The 13,493-nt window shown below is 51.9% G+C and overlaps 2 protein-coding genes across 3 annotated transcripts; one reads left to right on the top strand and one right to left on the bottom strand.

Annotated features, from left to right (window-relative positions):
- The first annotated feature begins 2,707 nt into the window (after nt 1-2,707).
- On the top strand, nt 2,708-7,633 carry CLPS (colipase). 2 transcript variants are annotated; one of them, XM_082345172.1, is made up of 3 exons: nt 2,708-3,552; nt 4,791-4,913; nt 5,372-7,633. In XM_082345172.1, exons 1-3 carry the CDS (start codon nt 3,469-3,471, stop codon nt 5,501-5,503), a joined length of 339 nt encoding a protein of 112 aa, XP_082201298.1. In that variant the 5' UTR covers nt 2,708-3,468; the 3' UTR covers nt 5,504-7,633. The 2 variants fall into 2 exon arrangements, with proteins under 2 accessions (XP_082201298.1, XP_082201299.1); XM_082345173.1 differs by lacking the exon at nt 2,708-3,552 and adding an exon at nt 3,562-4,361 and having other exon boundaries at nt 5,372-7,629.
- Nucleotides 7,634-7,650: 17 nt separating this feature from the next.
- Nucleotides 7,651-10,325, bottom strand: CLPSL1 (colipase like 1). The gene is given in 4 exon segments (XM_082347254.1): nt 7,651-7,798; nt 8,548-8,641; nt 8,643-8,791; nt 10,206-10,325. Coding segments are annotated over 4 exon segments (468 nt in total). The 5' UTR covers nt 10,302-10,325; the 3' UTR covers nt 7,651-7,669.
- Nucleotides 10,326-13,493: the final 3,168 nt, after the last annotated feature.

Genomic DNA, 13,493 nt, shown 5'->3' with positions numbered 1-13,493 from the left:
TAAATATGGGAAAAAAAGAGTTCATGTGTTTGTTGACCAGCGAAGGGAGCGGCCACGCTAAGAGAACAGAGCACAAATTTCAGCAGGACCAGAAGGATGAGGTGGGACAAGGGACATCTTCACAGCAGCCATTGAGGGCCCAGAGGATCAAAAAGACCCCTTCCCCTAATTCCTGAAGCTACATAAGCTTCACTCCACACTCAATCCAATCTTGGTCAGGAGAATGGGGTGGTGAGGGGAACCCTAAAGGCTGAGTATTGAATTAAAGACTGGTAACCTGAAAGTCACTGAATGTCTCATTTCCTACCCTCACCTAAATAAAATGGAGACTGGATGGTCAATGTAAATTTAAAAGCTAAAATTATTGCACATCCCAGTTATAATTTGAGCCTGCTTCTTGGGAAAGAAAGGTTATCTATGAACTAGGCAGCCACGAGTGTCTATTGTTCTTGTTTGCCCAAAATCCTTCCCCTTTCTTTGGTAACAAAAACTCACTCTCTATTTGGAGAACTGCCCCTCCCCTTTCCATCCCCCTCAGGGCTCTGCCCAGTGCAGATCATGAGTAGGGGTCTGGAGGACCCAAACTAAGTCAACCTGAGTCTCTTGATTGGGAATCTGAGTCTTGAGTGGATTCCCTGTCTGCTCCCCAAGCTGACTCCAGGGCTGTCGCACATCTGACCTTGATCCAGAGCTGTGAGCCCCTTCCCAGAACTGCGATGTCTGTGTCTGTGGCTTATGTAAAGGGAATGTGTTATAGGGGAGTTTCAGGTCCCATAGGGGCAGGAATGCAGCAGCCATGGGAAGGGTGTGTGTGTGTGTGTGTGTGTGTGTGTGTGTGAGTGTGTGTGTGTGTGTGTGTGTGTGTGTGTGTGTGCAAGTATGTGTAACCAGGACCTGGAAATCCATCAGCAAGTCAGGGCACGGCTGACGCTGCTTCTTCCCAAATGGCGAATCCATTCTTCCTCCCCTCTGCAGTCCAGCTTTCTTCATGTCTTCATCAGCACGTCAGAAAACTGCCTTCCTGGGCTTCCCTAGTTCCATGTTTCAGATCAGCTTGAAGGCGAGCTGGTGGGCACAAGCCTACATCCCAGGAGAGGGCCTTGGGTCAGATGTCCATTCCTTGTCTAGTCCGTCCAGTGGTGGGGTGCAAAGACAGTCTCATTTATTAACATGGCTGCCAGAGGCCCGTCCTTGTGTGTCTGGGGTGGACCTTGGCGAATGAAGACTGGGTGACACCCAAGAGGAGTTTGCCACATCCCTGGGTCTACAGCCACTGTGGCCCAACCCCACTGACCAGGAGGCATGACAACACCCATCCCCCACCATCCCAGGTGGTAGGACTTGACCAGGGAGAATTTTGCCCCCTTTTGTTCATTTGTTTGTTTTGGCCATGCCACGTGGCTTGCGGGATCTTAGTACCCAGACCAGGGATGGAACCCATCCCCCCTGCTGTGGAAGCGCGGAGCCTTAACCACTGGACCGCCAGGGAAGTCCCTGTTTGTTTTTTAATTGAGGTGCAGTATCTACATTACATACAGTAAAATCGGTTCTTTTTTGAGGTGGGGGGAAAACCCAAAGCAAAACACTCTTTACATTGGAGAAAGGGTGGTTAGACCGTATGAGGTTTTGGTCCAAAAAGTCCTTAATTACTTCTTGTTTACATTTTGGAAGCACAAACATTGCCAAAGTTCTCTTTGCTGTATTCTCCATTTGTAATGGAAAAATCTCCATTCTTTCTCCTCTGGGAAGGTGGCCGTGGGCTGCTGGCAATACTAGGACTGATGCAGTTTCATAGCTTCAATCACAGATAGAAACACCTCCTCGGTTCCAGTTTCTTCCCAGGCCCCCTAGTCTTGACTGGTGAGAAGGGAACAGAAGGGTGGGGAGAGAAGGAGGGGTCAGGATGAGCTCATGGGGAAAAGTGGTTTTAAACACTGAGTCCCATAAAAATAAGAGAAGATAGTGTTCCTTTAATCAATGGCATTTCCATGTCTCTGGAATTGGGTGGGTTTCTCTCATTTTGAGGGTCTCCTGGCTGGTTCCTCCAGCTGCTCCTCTCTACGCCACCCTCAGTGCTATAAGGGGGAGTGACAGGGGTTGGCTACACGGGCTGAGCACCTACTATGTGCCAGGCACTTCTATGGGGTTTCACATACACTGTCTTATTCAATCCTCATTTTACTAAGAGCTATCAACCTCTTTGCCTCGATAGGAAAACTGAGGCTCACAGAGATTACAAATTCAAATAACTTGGCCAAGGTCATGTAACTAGTGATGGTGAGTTTTGAAGCCAGGATAAAGGCAAGCCAGTCTGGGGCCTCCCCAGCGGCGCCGTCTTCCACCTCTGGGATGGGGAAGGGGTGCTTTGCTACAATGACCAGTCCTTCAGGGAAAGCTGCTCTGGTCCCACACCTGAGCACACTCAGGCAGCTGTGCCCTTCCCAGCCTTCAGCCCAGGCCGTCAGAGGCTCACGAGACCTCCTCACACGTGGCCTGGGGTAGGGGACAGGGTGAGTGGAGACTTAACTAAAGGGGTGAGTCTTTAATGCTGGAATTGCAGATGTTAAGTGAAGTGGAAAGGAACGGGAGAGAGTCGCTGGAGAAGGACTTCCTAGGGGCCCCTAAATCACTCCTGCAGGCACCGCCGGTGGGAGGGTGGGAGGGCGGTACACCTGGAGTGAGAACACACACCCCTCGGCCAGGGGTTGCAGGGCTGGTCAGCCCAGGGCCCCGGCCCTGCCTGAAAATTCCCGAGGGGGCGTGGGAAGGTTGAGGGTGGGGAAACTGGGCCCCCTCCTCACGCGAGCCTGATACTGCCACATACCTGGGTTTGGGTGAGGTCAAAAGCAGGGCCCAGACTGGGGTGAGGCAAGAGAGGTGTCTAGGATGCAAAATTTAAGGACGTGCTCACACTCTAGGTGTCTCACTTGCCTCACCCTAGTCCCAGCCCTGCCACAGAGCTCAGGGCACCAGAGGTGAATACAGCAGTGATGGCAGCTAATGTGTACTGTTCACGGGCCGAGCCCTGTTCCAGGCTATGTATATTATGTATATAACATATGTTAATTCACTCAACTCTCACCCATCTTATCAGTTGACAGATAAGGGGACAGATTCAGAACAGGTAACTTGCCCAGCTAATAACTCGTACAGGTAAAAGTGTCCCAGAGTTCCCACTCTTAACCATGCTGCCGTATCAGCACCCCCCGCCCAACACACACACACACACACACACACACACACATACAAGGCACCAGACGCCAGGTGGTGCCCAGCTACCTTATCAGGACCCACCCCAGCAGACTGGCCACAGCTGGGTCTCTGCCCACAGCAGGCCCTGCGGGACTGGGAAGGTGGGTCACGTGTGGATGAGGCCCCTTTTATAGCCCCACCACCCCCTCTGGCTCTGTCTTTTGCCACCTGACCTGACTTGCTGGCCACGACCTACACCAGCTGTGCCCATTCATCATGGAGAAGGTCCTTGTCCTCCTGCTCCTCACCCTCGCAGTAGCCTATGCGGTCCCCGACCCCCGGGGACTCATTATCAACCTGGTAAGAGGGTCTTCAGGGCAGGAGTCATCTGAACCCTGAGGTGGGAATTCTTTTTAAGCTTGGATCTTGACCTCTGGGTGGGTCAAGTTGTCCCCACGTGGGGCTACCCAAGGGCTGGGAGGTAAGGCGTCTCTTCCTTTACTGCCCATTCCTGTCCCACGCCCCTTCCCCGGGGGCCCCAGAGAAGGCTGATCAGCATGGAGCATGCTCAGAGCAGCGGTTCAACCGGGCTGAGGGGACTTTATAAAAATCCAGAGCGGAATTCCCTTGCAGTCCAGTGGTTAGGACTCAGCGCTTTCACTGCCACGGTTCAATCTCTGGTTGGGGAACTAAGATCCTGCAAGCCAGGGCGCGGCCAAAAAAAAAAAAAAAAAATTCCAGAGCCCTGGGCTCCTGCCCCGGAAACTCTGGCTCAGAAGGTTCAGTAGTTTAAAAAGCTTCCCCAGTGATTCTGGCTTCTGACCTAGCCTGACCAGACCAGCTCTAAATGCCTCAGGAATACTTCCTTATTTAGTCCTCATAAGAGACACGTGAGATAGGTACTATTCTGATCAACCCCGTTTTCAAATGGAAAGATGACACAGGGGGAGGTTCAGTCACCTGCCTGAGGTCACACAGCTGGAAAGTCTTGAGCAGGGGTTGGCGCCCGGGCTGGCAGGCTCCAGAGCCAGGCTCCCACCACTGCCCACGCTGCCTCTCCACCAAGGGCACAATTGCGAAAGCCCTTTGGGTTAAGAACTCAGTTCACAGCTTCTTAACTCAGGGCCATGCATGGACTCGGAGGGTCCGGGATGCCCCTGAGATTATTTGTAAGAGTCTGTGGGGGGAGGGAGGGAGGAGTTTTCCAGGGAGGGAGGGTCCTCAACCTTCACAGGCTCCTGGAGGGATTGGGGGACCCAGAGAGGTTTGGGGGCCACAAGTGTCCATTCCAGATGGGAACTCTGAGGCATAGGGTGGGCCAGTGACTTGCCCAGGGTCACCCAGGGAGTTGGTAGCGCAGCCAGTCCTAGAAGCCAGGTGTCCTGTCCCCAACCCGGGGCTGCTTCTCTGGCACCACACTGCCCGCTTCTCACGTGGGTGGATGGGGGGTCGGGGTGGGAGGAGAGGCCGCCAGCCCCAGGGGTTGGGTTCCTTCACACATGGCCCCCCCCAACCGGGTAGTGGGTAGCGAGGTGGGGCTCTGGGTGGAGAAGGGAGCAAACGGAGGGGGGCCTGGGCTGATGGGCTGCCCCTGGCAGGAAGAGGGCGAACTCTGCCTGAACAGCATCCAGTGCAAGAGCAAGTGCTGCCACCGCGATACCGGCCTGAGCCTGGCCCGCTGCGCACCCAAGGCCAGAGAGAGCAGCGGGTGCTCCGCCTTTGTGAGTTCCGGGGCGGGGCGGGGAGGGGGCGGGGAGGACAGCTCCGAGGCGGAGGGCCCTCGAGGCTTGGGGGGCGGGGTGGGTGGGATCAGGGAGGAGGCTCCGTCTGGACACGGAATTGAGGAGATGAAGAGAGGGAGGTCAGCAGGCTTCAAAGCCCTTTCCCATCCCATCACCTCTCTTGACCCTCACCACAGACCAGTGAGATGGGTGGGGCAGCCATCTGTTATCCCTGTTTCATGGATGGGTACATAGAGGCTTCCCAGAGAGAGCAAGTTAATAACAGCAAGTGAGCCTACAGAGCAGAGACCAGAACCCAAGTCCTCCAGGCCCACAGCGCCCCCTGGGGAGGCAGTCCGGAGAAGCACCATGTGAAAAGACAGACGAGTCAGGCAGGGCAGGCGATGCCCAAAGTGGCTCCCACAGCCTGTGACTCCACTGGCTCCGTGTCTCTGCAGACCCTCTATGGGGTTTACTACAAGTGTCCCTGTGAGCGGGGTCTGACCTGTGAGGTGGACAAGACCATCGTGGGCTCCATCACCAACACCAACTTCGGCATCTGCCTCGATGCTGGACGCTCCAGAGAGTGAGGACACTCACCCAGGCCGGCACGCCACACGGCGCTCCTCCTCCACCACCTCTCCCTGGCTGGCCACCCCTACACCGGCACCTCCATCTTCTAATTGGATTCTTGGCAATTAAATCCCGTCTTGCAAACCTTCCCCAGGCTCCTGGGTGTTCTTGCTGAATAAGCGTCTTCCTTGATGTTACATCAAGCTTTTCGCCCCATCAGGGCAGGTGTCCTCCGAAAAGGAGGAATGGGTCTGGGGCCAGGCAGGATGAGGCTGACGGACTGGAGACAAGGTTGTGGAACAGGCCCAGCCAGGCTGGGAATGTTTCCATTTCTTCTTCTTCTTCTTTTTTTTTTTTAAATTTATTTAATTTATTTTATTTTTGGCTGCATTGGGTCTTCGTTGATGCATGCGGGCTTTCTCTAGTTGCGGCGAGCGGGGGCTACTCTTCGTTGCGGTGCACGGGCTTCTCATTGCAGTGGCTTCTCTTGTTGCGGAGCACGGTCTGTAGGCATGCGGGCTTCAGTAGTTGTGGCTCGTGGGCTCCAGAGCACAGGCTCAGTAGTTGTGGCGCACGGGCTTCGTTGCTCCGCGCCATGTGGGATCTTCCCGGACCAGGGCTCGAACCCGTGTCCCCTGCATGCGCAGGCGGATTCTTAACCACTGTGCCACCAGGGAAGACCTATGTTTCCATTTCTGAGGAACAATCACACCTCCCTGGGAGGCCCTCATTGCCCCTCAAGTACTCAAGCAGACAGGCACACATACACACACACACATCTCTGGTGGGGAGTTACAATGGCCCATATTCTTTGCCCTGCATCAAAACTTACCAGTCCCCTCTCCTGGGCTCTCACCTCTTTTCTGGGCCAGACTTTCAGATGTGACAGCTAGCTGACACAATCTGTGTGTTAAGGGGTCAGACCACAAACAATTGCTATAGGCTTACTCTGTGCTAGAAAATTCTCACAATGACCTTGGGAAGGAGAATTCATTGTGTCCACTTTATAGATAAAAGAAACTAAGGATCAGAGAGGTTAAGTAACTTGCCCAATGTCATGTAATTAGAAAAAGTTGCTACTAAACCCATCCAACTCCACCTCCTAAGCTTTCTACAATTCCCTGTTCTTTCCCAATTATGCATACTAAGACAGATGGGTGGAATTGTAAGGAATTTAGTTTTCACTTAATATAAAAATTTTATACCCCCTGGAGCCATCAAACCTGGGTTTCCTTAGGCAGTCCTGAGGTGCCGGTCACTGAGATGTGCAAGCGGAGGGTCACTGATCCCTCGGTGGGGATGCTGGAGAGGAGATTCCCATAAATGAGGGAGAGTGATAATGAAATTGAGATGCTCTCCCAGCCCCAGGATTCTGTAGTTCTGGGATAATGAATCCTTAGATTAACCATTAGGTTTATGAGTTAAGACTGGATTCAACTGTAAGTAACAACAACAGCAACAAAAACCCAAGTAATTACGACTTAAACAAAGGGGGCATATGTTGGGTTGGCCAAAAATTCATTTGGGGTTTTCCATAACATCTTACAGAAAAAATCCGAATGAACTTTTTGGCCAACCCAATATTTCTCAGGCATGAAGAAGTCTAGAGATGGAAGTGCTGGCATTTGTTTGGGTGCTGGCAGACCTGCAGTTCTCTTCACCTCCTCTCAGCAAATGCCTTCACAGCAGCTCCTAACGTCAGATCCTCTCACCATGTGCTAGAAAGCCTTGGGTAGAGGCTGGACTGGGGAGGGGGTGAGGGCAGAGTGCTTCTCCTGGGGTACCTTCTTATCTTGCCCTAACGTCTCCGGGCTGACGTCTCCACATCTCCATGGCTACAACTGGGTCACCTGACCACCTCTAGCTGCAAGGGAGGCTGGGAAAGCAAAGGGAATGGGATTGCCATGACTGGCTTAGACTAATTATGATCCCTCTCCAGGGCTGGACACATTACTGCCCAAACAATATTGGGGTTCAGCAAGGAAGGGGGGCAATGGCTGCCAGCAAACATTGAAAGTTCTTTATTGCAATGATTGTGCATCACCCCTCCCTCCTTGTCCTTCCCCTGTTGGGGGAGGCTCTAGGGACCAGGGACAGGAACACACAGTTCTGGGTAGGCACAGGAGTAGGCGGAGGAGAAGTGGGGGGAGGCAAGGAAGAGAGATCATTAAAAGAAAGTTTTCTTAGCTGGCTTCTTTTTTTTCAATTTTCTTACAATGGCCGTAGATGATTTTAAACGATTTCTCATTCTTCGGAAATATACAAGTCAGGCCCTGCTGGCAGGGACATTTGTTATACAGGCCGAGGAACGTCTGGGAAAGGCGAGACTTTGACCCCGACCTTGGGGTTGCTCTGCCCTCAGCCCCGAGGGCCAGCCCCCACTTTCACCACAGCCCAGCTCTGGGGCCCATCTGCTTGTGCACAACAGAGGAGCCTGGGCATAAAGACCTCCACACCCAGCTGCTCAGAGTCTCTGGTCACCTCCTCCAGGCTGACCCCTAGTGTTGCTAAGTTTTCTCTTCACTCCATCCCTGGCATCACCTTTCCCTTGTTAACCCATCTGCCAGTCCTAAGTGGATGAACACTGAGAGGGAGCCCCATCTCAGCTCCTTAAATCCTTTCATAGGTAAGTCAACTCCCCTCTCCTGCACACTCAGTTCAGAGGCTGCCTCAGCCCACCTCCCCCCAGGAGGCCACAGCAGAACTCCTGGGGCTTGGGAGGACAGTGGTTAAGGCAGAGGTAGAAAGGGTGAGGGCCAGACCTAACTGCCCATTTACAGTGCTACTTTCAGGGTTTGCTAAGATGACCCCTGAAGAAAGGGAACTCATATTAGAGAAAGAAGCATCGCCATGCCCCATGCCCCCCGATCCAGGATTCCAAGCCCCTGGAGTGGGGACCCACCTTGGGTCTGTCCAAAGGCTTCCCCAGCAGAGAATTCCCGGGTCATTTCCGCCCCCTCCCCGCCCCCCCCCCCCCCGGCCTTCCCTGGCCTCTGGGTGTGCCCAGGCTCCACCTTCCATGGGTCCCTCCCCCTCAGCTCCCCCGGGCACCGACACCCACCTCCGTGTGACACGTGCCGCCCTCAGACCCCTTTAAGGAGCTGTGCGACTCGCAGTTCTCTGCCGCCCGGCGGCAGCATCCACTTGTGCACTTGCCCCGGAAAGCAAATCTCCCCAGTGTCCTGCGGGGAGAAGACTCCACCGCGGGCCCCCGCCTGCCTCCTTCTCCCACACGGCGCCCTCACAGCCCACTCCACCCTCCGGGCTGGGCAGTCTCTGGACGGGGCCCCGGGGCATCTCTGCGGCTGGGGGCGGGGGACAGAAGGCACCCGCAGGACCTGACTTGTGCCTAGAGGGAACTAAACAGTTTTGGAAGGTTTGCCTTTAGTGTCCCCAAAATAGGTTACCTCTCCTCTGGTACACACGAGGGTGAGCCAGACCTTCCTGTCTGCCACTGCACAAGCTGCTCTCCTGCAAACTCTGACTTACCCTTTCAGCTGAGCTTGATTGTCACCTACACCCCCCCCCCAAACACACACACACTCACACACCAACGGCCCCCAGTGCTGGAGCTTATGACGTCACCCATCATCCCTCCATCAGACATTTTCAGTAGTCTTTCAACAAGCAAATACTGAGCACCTACTGTGTCCAGGCCCTGGAGATACAGCTGGGAACAAAACCAACGAATGCCTGCCCTGCTCAGCACGCCAGGCCCCGTGAGCTCCGCCTGCCTGCTTCCCTCTCTGGTCCCGGCTGCGGCCTTCCTGGACACCCAGCCACAGCAGTCCCATCACCTGGGTTTACCATGTTCGCAACACATCTGACTCTCTGAAATTATCTTCTTCATCTTGTTTTTAAATTTTTCTATCTCCCCCTCAACTCCAGGAGGGCAGGGATTTTTGCTCTCTTGTTCACTGCTGTATTTCTTAGATGCTAGGACTAAAGTCCTCACACACAGTGGGCGCTGAATGCAAAACTGCTGAACAAAGGAGAATATTGTAATGTTCCTTTGATCTCTCTGACCTCATCTCCTATTATTTCCATTCTCTCTCGCTCCTCTTTTCTATTCCTTGAATATGCCAGGCAAGGTCCCGCCTCTAGACCTTTGCCCTGTTACTCCACCTGGACTGCTCTTTCCACTGCCTGCCTGGCTCCCTTTAGGAAAGACCTCACACCCTTTAGGTCTTTGCTTAAATTTCCCATTGTCGGTAAGGTCTTCCCTGAGCACCCTCTCCTCACACCACAACTCCTGAAGCCCCTTCCTTATTTCCTTTGTCCTCAGGTGTTGATCACCTGGAATTACATTAATATTTTACTTATTTGCCTCCTACAATAGAATGTCAGCTCTCCCAGGGCAAGGATTTTTGTGTCTTGTTCACAGCCCCATCACTAGCACCTAGAAAAATCACTTACATATAGTAGGTGCTCAATAAAACGTGTGGAGGAATGAATGTCTGTCTCTCTTACCAGATGCAAGCGAGCCTGGGATGGGAGTGCTGTGTTGTGTTCACCTCTGCAGTGAGAGCACCCGGCAGCACCCCGGCACGGCTCCCATGACTCCGGTGCGCTTTCTTTGTCCCCCCAAACATCCTCCACCCAGCACTCCCTGCTGCCCCCCACTTCCAGCTTTCACCCACATGAGCCTCTGTGCCCGCCCACCCTCCCCAAACAAAGTCTTAGGATGGTGGCAGATGGTGTGCCCTCTACGTTCCTTACCAAACTTTTGACTTCTCCCTGGAAAAATGAGCCCACAGTGAGGAGCAAGGAAAAAGAGAGGAGGAAGAAGAGGACCAGGAGCTGCCGCCACATCATGGACCAGAGGTGGTGGCCGTGCCTCTAAGGTCCAGCTAAATACCCTGCATCTGCAATGTGAGTGCCATGCGACTGAGGCCTGGCGGGTAGGTAATGAGGTGTGATTGCCCAGTCCTGGGGTTGACAGGGAGATGCCCGCAGTGCCAGTTCCCAGACCAAAGGGACAGAGGAGCAAGCAATGGGGATAAAGCTGATGTTTCCCAAGAACCGCTGCTACTTCCTGGACCATTTGCTGTGCTCATCTTGCTGCCGGCAGAATATCTAGTCTGTGTGCTTGGGCTCTGGCACCGGCGAGATCTGGGTTCAATCCCAGCTCTGCTGCCTACTGGCTGTGTGATCTTGGGCAGCCTTCTTAACCTCTTTGAGCCTCAGTTTCCCCTTCTGCAAGATGGGGCATAATAACAGTACATCACAGGGATGATGCAATGCTTAAATTAAATAGTAGATATTTTGCTCTGCATGGAGTAGGCACCCAATAAATGGAAGCTGTTATTATCTTTACGGTTAGAAGTCCTCAGTTAGAAGGATCTCAGATGACTCTCTCATCCAATCCAATTGTGTATTATTGGTAACAACAGCATTGTGAATATTTGTTTTGCAGATGAGGTGACTAAGGCCCAGAGAAGCTGCCAAACCTCCCCAAAGTCACAAAGCTATCAAGTAACAGAAGATTAGACTCTGGTTTTCATCTTTCCACTCCCTTCCTCCATAGGCTTTCAATTAGAATTTCAGTAACTCCCTCTCTTTGAGAAAATGCAGTGCGCCAAAACGCGTTTCTGTAGGCCTTCTTGGCGAGCACGAGAATTACAAGCCCAGGACGCACAAAACACAAATGGTGAGTGGGTTGTGGCAGCGGATAATCAGAACAAAGTGCCTAAGTCTTGGGCGTGGGAGCGGGTGATAATGCTGCGGGCAGAGCAGCAAGAGACATTTTTACACATATTAGTCACAGTAGGTAAGGAAATGCTGTGGGAACAAACCGTCCAGGAATCACAGAGGCTTAACACAACACAAGTGGATTTCTTGCTGTGAGTCAGGACACTCTCCGGGGCCACTGTCCTCCCTGTGGTGACTTAGCAATCCAGGCACCTCCCAGCAATATATCCTCACCTTGTCACCCAGCCATCGCAGGGAAAGAGAACTGGAGAACTCACAGGTTTTCTGGGTGCCTCACAGAGGCTGAAATCACCCCCTACCCAAAACTGGTTTGGATGTTGGAATGGGTGATGCCACACGTACCCAGACAATATGGAAATGTTTATTACTCGAATAATGGAACTTTCTGGGGACAGCAGCGCAGATGCAAGGAGGTGTGAGTGGCAAGGATGAAGGGGCGGGTGGCTTTGACTTTTACTGCGGCTAGGAGATGGGGCCAGGGTGAGGGTTTCCTGAGCAGGCTGGGGTTTGTGTGGTTTGCACCTCCCACCAGCACCAAGGGAGGAAGCAGGTGCTTTTATCGGCTGGCCTAGATGTGGGGCAAAAAGGGAGTGAGAGCTTGAAAGCTGTCATTGGCCAATCGTCAAAAATGGAGTCTTCCTTGGGAATTCCCTGGCGGTTCAACGGTTAGGGCTCTGAGCTTCCACTGCAGGGGGCACGGGTTCCATCCCGGGTTGGGGAACTAAGATACTGCAAGATGCCTGGCATGGCAAAAAAAAAGGAAAAAAAAAATGGGAGTCTTCCTACCTAAGCATAGGCAAGTCTTTGCATCGCTCTTAGCTGCATATTTCTAGATGTGATTCCTCAGGCAAAGGGAAACAAAAGCAAAAATAAACAAATAGGAGAAGATAATGCAAATGATATATCCAATAAGGTGTTAATGCCCAAGATATATAAAGAATTCATATAAACTAATAAGGACCTACTGTACAGCACAGGGAACTCTACTCAATACTCTGTAATAGCCTGCATGGGAAAAGAATCTAAAACAGAGTGGATATATGTATATGTATATGTATAACTGATTCACTTTGCTGTACACCTGAAACTAACACAACATTTTAAATCAACTATACTCCAGTAAAAATTAAAAAAAAAAAGAACTCATACAAATCAACAACAACAAAACAAACTACCCGATTCGAGCTGCCTTACCAGTACATCGTTAGCTCTAGGTCCTGGGATCCAAGTTCCCCTGGCTTGTTAAAATAATAATAAAAGGTTTTGTGGCAGTGAATTGCTCCCACTATACATTCTCCTTTTGTCCTTTAATGATAGAACCCTCCAAGCTTTAGCTGGGCACACAGATGCCCACATGAAAACTACACTTCCCAGTCTCCCTTGCAGCTATCTGCAGCCATGTGACTAAATTTTGCCCAATCAGATGTAAGTGAAAACAATTCCTGTGGCCTCTTGGTCATGCCCTTTTAGGAAGACTGAGCTACTTGCTGTCCCTCTACCCCCTTTCTTCTAACTGGAATGTGGACACAGCAGTTATGGTGATGCATCATCTTTGACATCCTGGGGCAGAGCTTCCTGACTAGTGTGTCTGGAAATGTGGATGCCTTCTGCCCTCAGGAGAGCCTCTTTAAGGCCCCAAGGCCCTTCTACTCTTACCCCAAGGTGCTATACACATATGATGTTTCTGTGTGTGCCGTGTTGTAAAAAATTAAAGGGAAAAAAAGAGAAAAGGAAACAGAGCAGCAGATGGCTGAGCAAGAGGGTGGAAGGAGGTGGTGGCGTGGACAATCTCACCCAGCATGAGCCTCCAGCCAGCCTCCCCCAACTACCAGATGAGAGAGAAAGCATCTACCTTGCTTAAGCCATCATTAGGGTAGGTTTTTGCTTCTGCAACTGTAAAGTTGTATCCTAAAGAACATAGATGGTTTGGACTTGGAAATGATCTTACTGTCTACTCATAGGGACATAGTTAAGTAAATATGAGTCCACGTATATAATAAAATCAGGCAGTCATTACTGTTTTAAAAAGCACTTTGGTGACATGAGGGAAATGATTGAGATATAATGAGATAGGAGAAAAAGCAATTTCTGATTTCTGCGTGAGGCAAAGGATCTCTGAGTTACACTGTGGTTATGTCAAATGAGGAGTGATGGGTGGGTCCAGGGCAAGGTGACCCCCAGGACAGACTGGACTGGGGGTAGAGTCTCAGTGTTCCAGTCTCAGTGTAGAGTCTCAGTGTTCCAGTCTGACCCAGGAGAGGGGGTCCAGACATCAGAGCTGAGGCCATGCATCTT

The sequence above is a fragment of the Balaenoptera borealis genome (genome assembly GCF_965194805.1).
Source record: "Balaenoptera borealis genome assembly, chromosome: 12".
Taxonomy (NCBI): Eukaryota; Metazoa; Chordata; class Mammalia; order Artiodactyla; family Balaenopteridae; genus Balaenoptera; species Balaenoptera borealis.
Note: the sequence above shows the minus strand (reverse complement) of the source record. Positions and strands in the feature narration are given on the sequence as shown.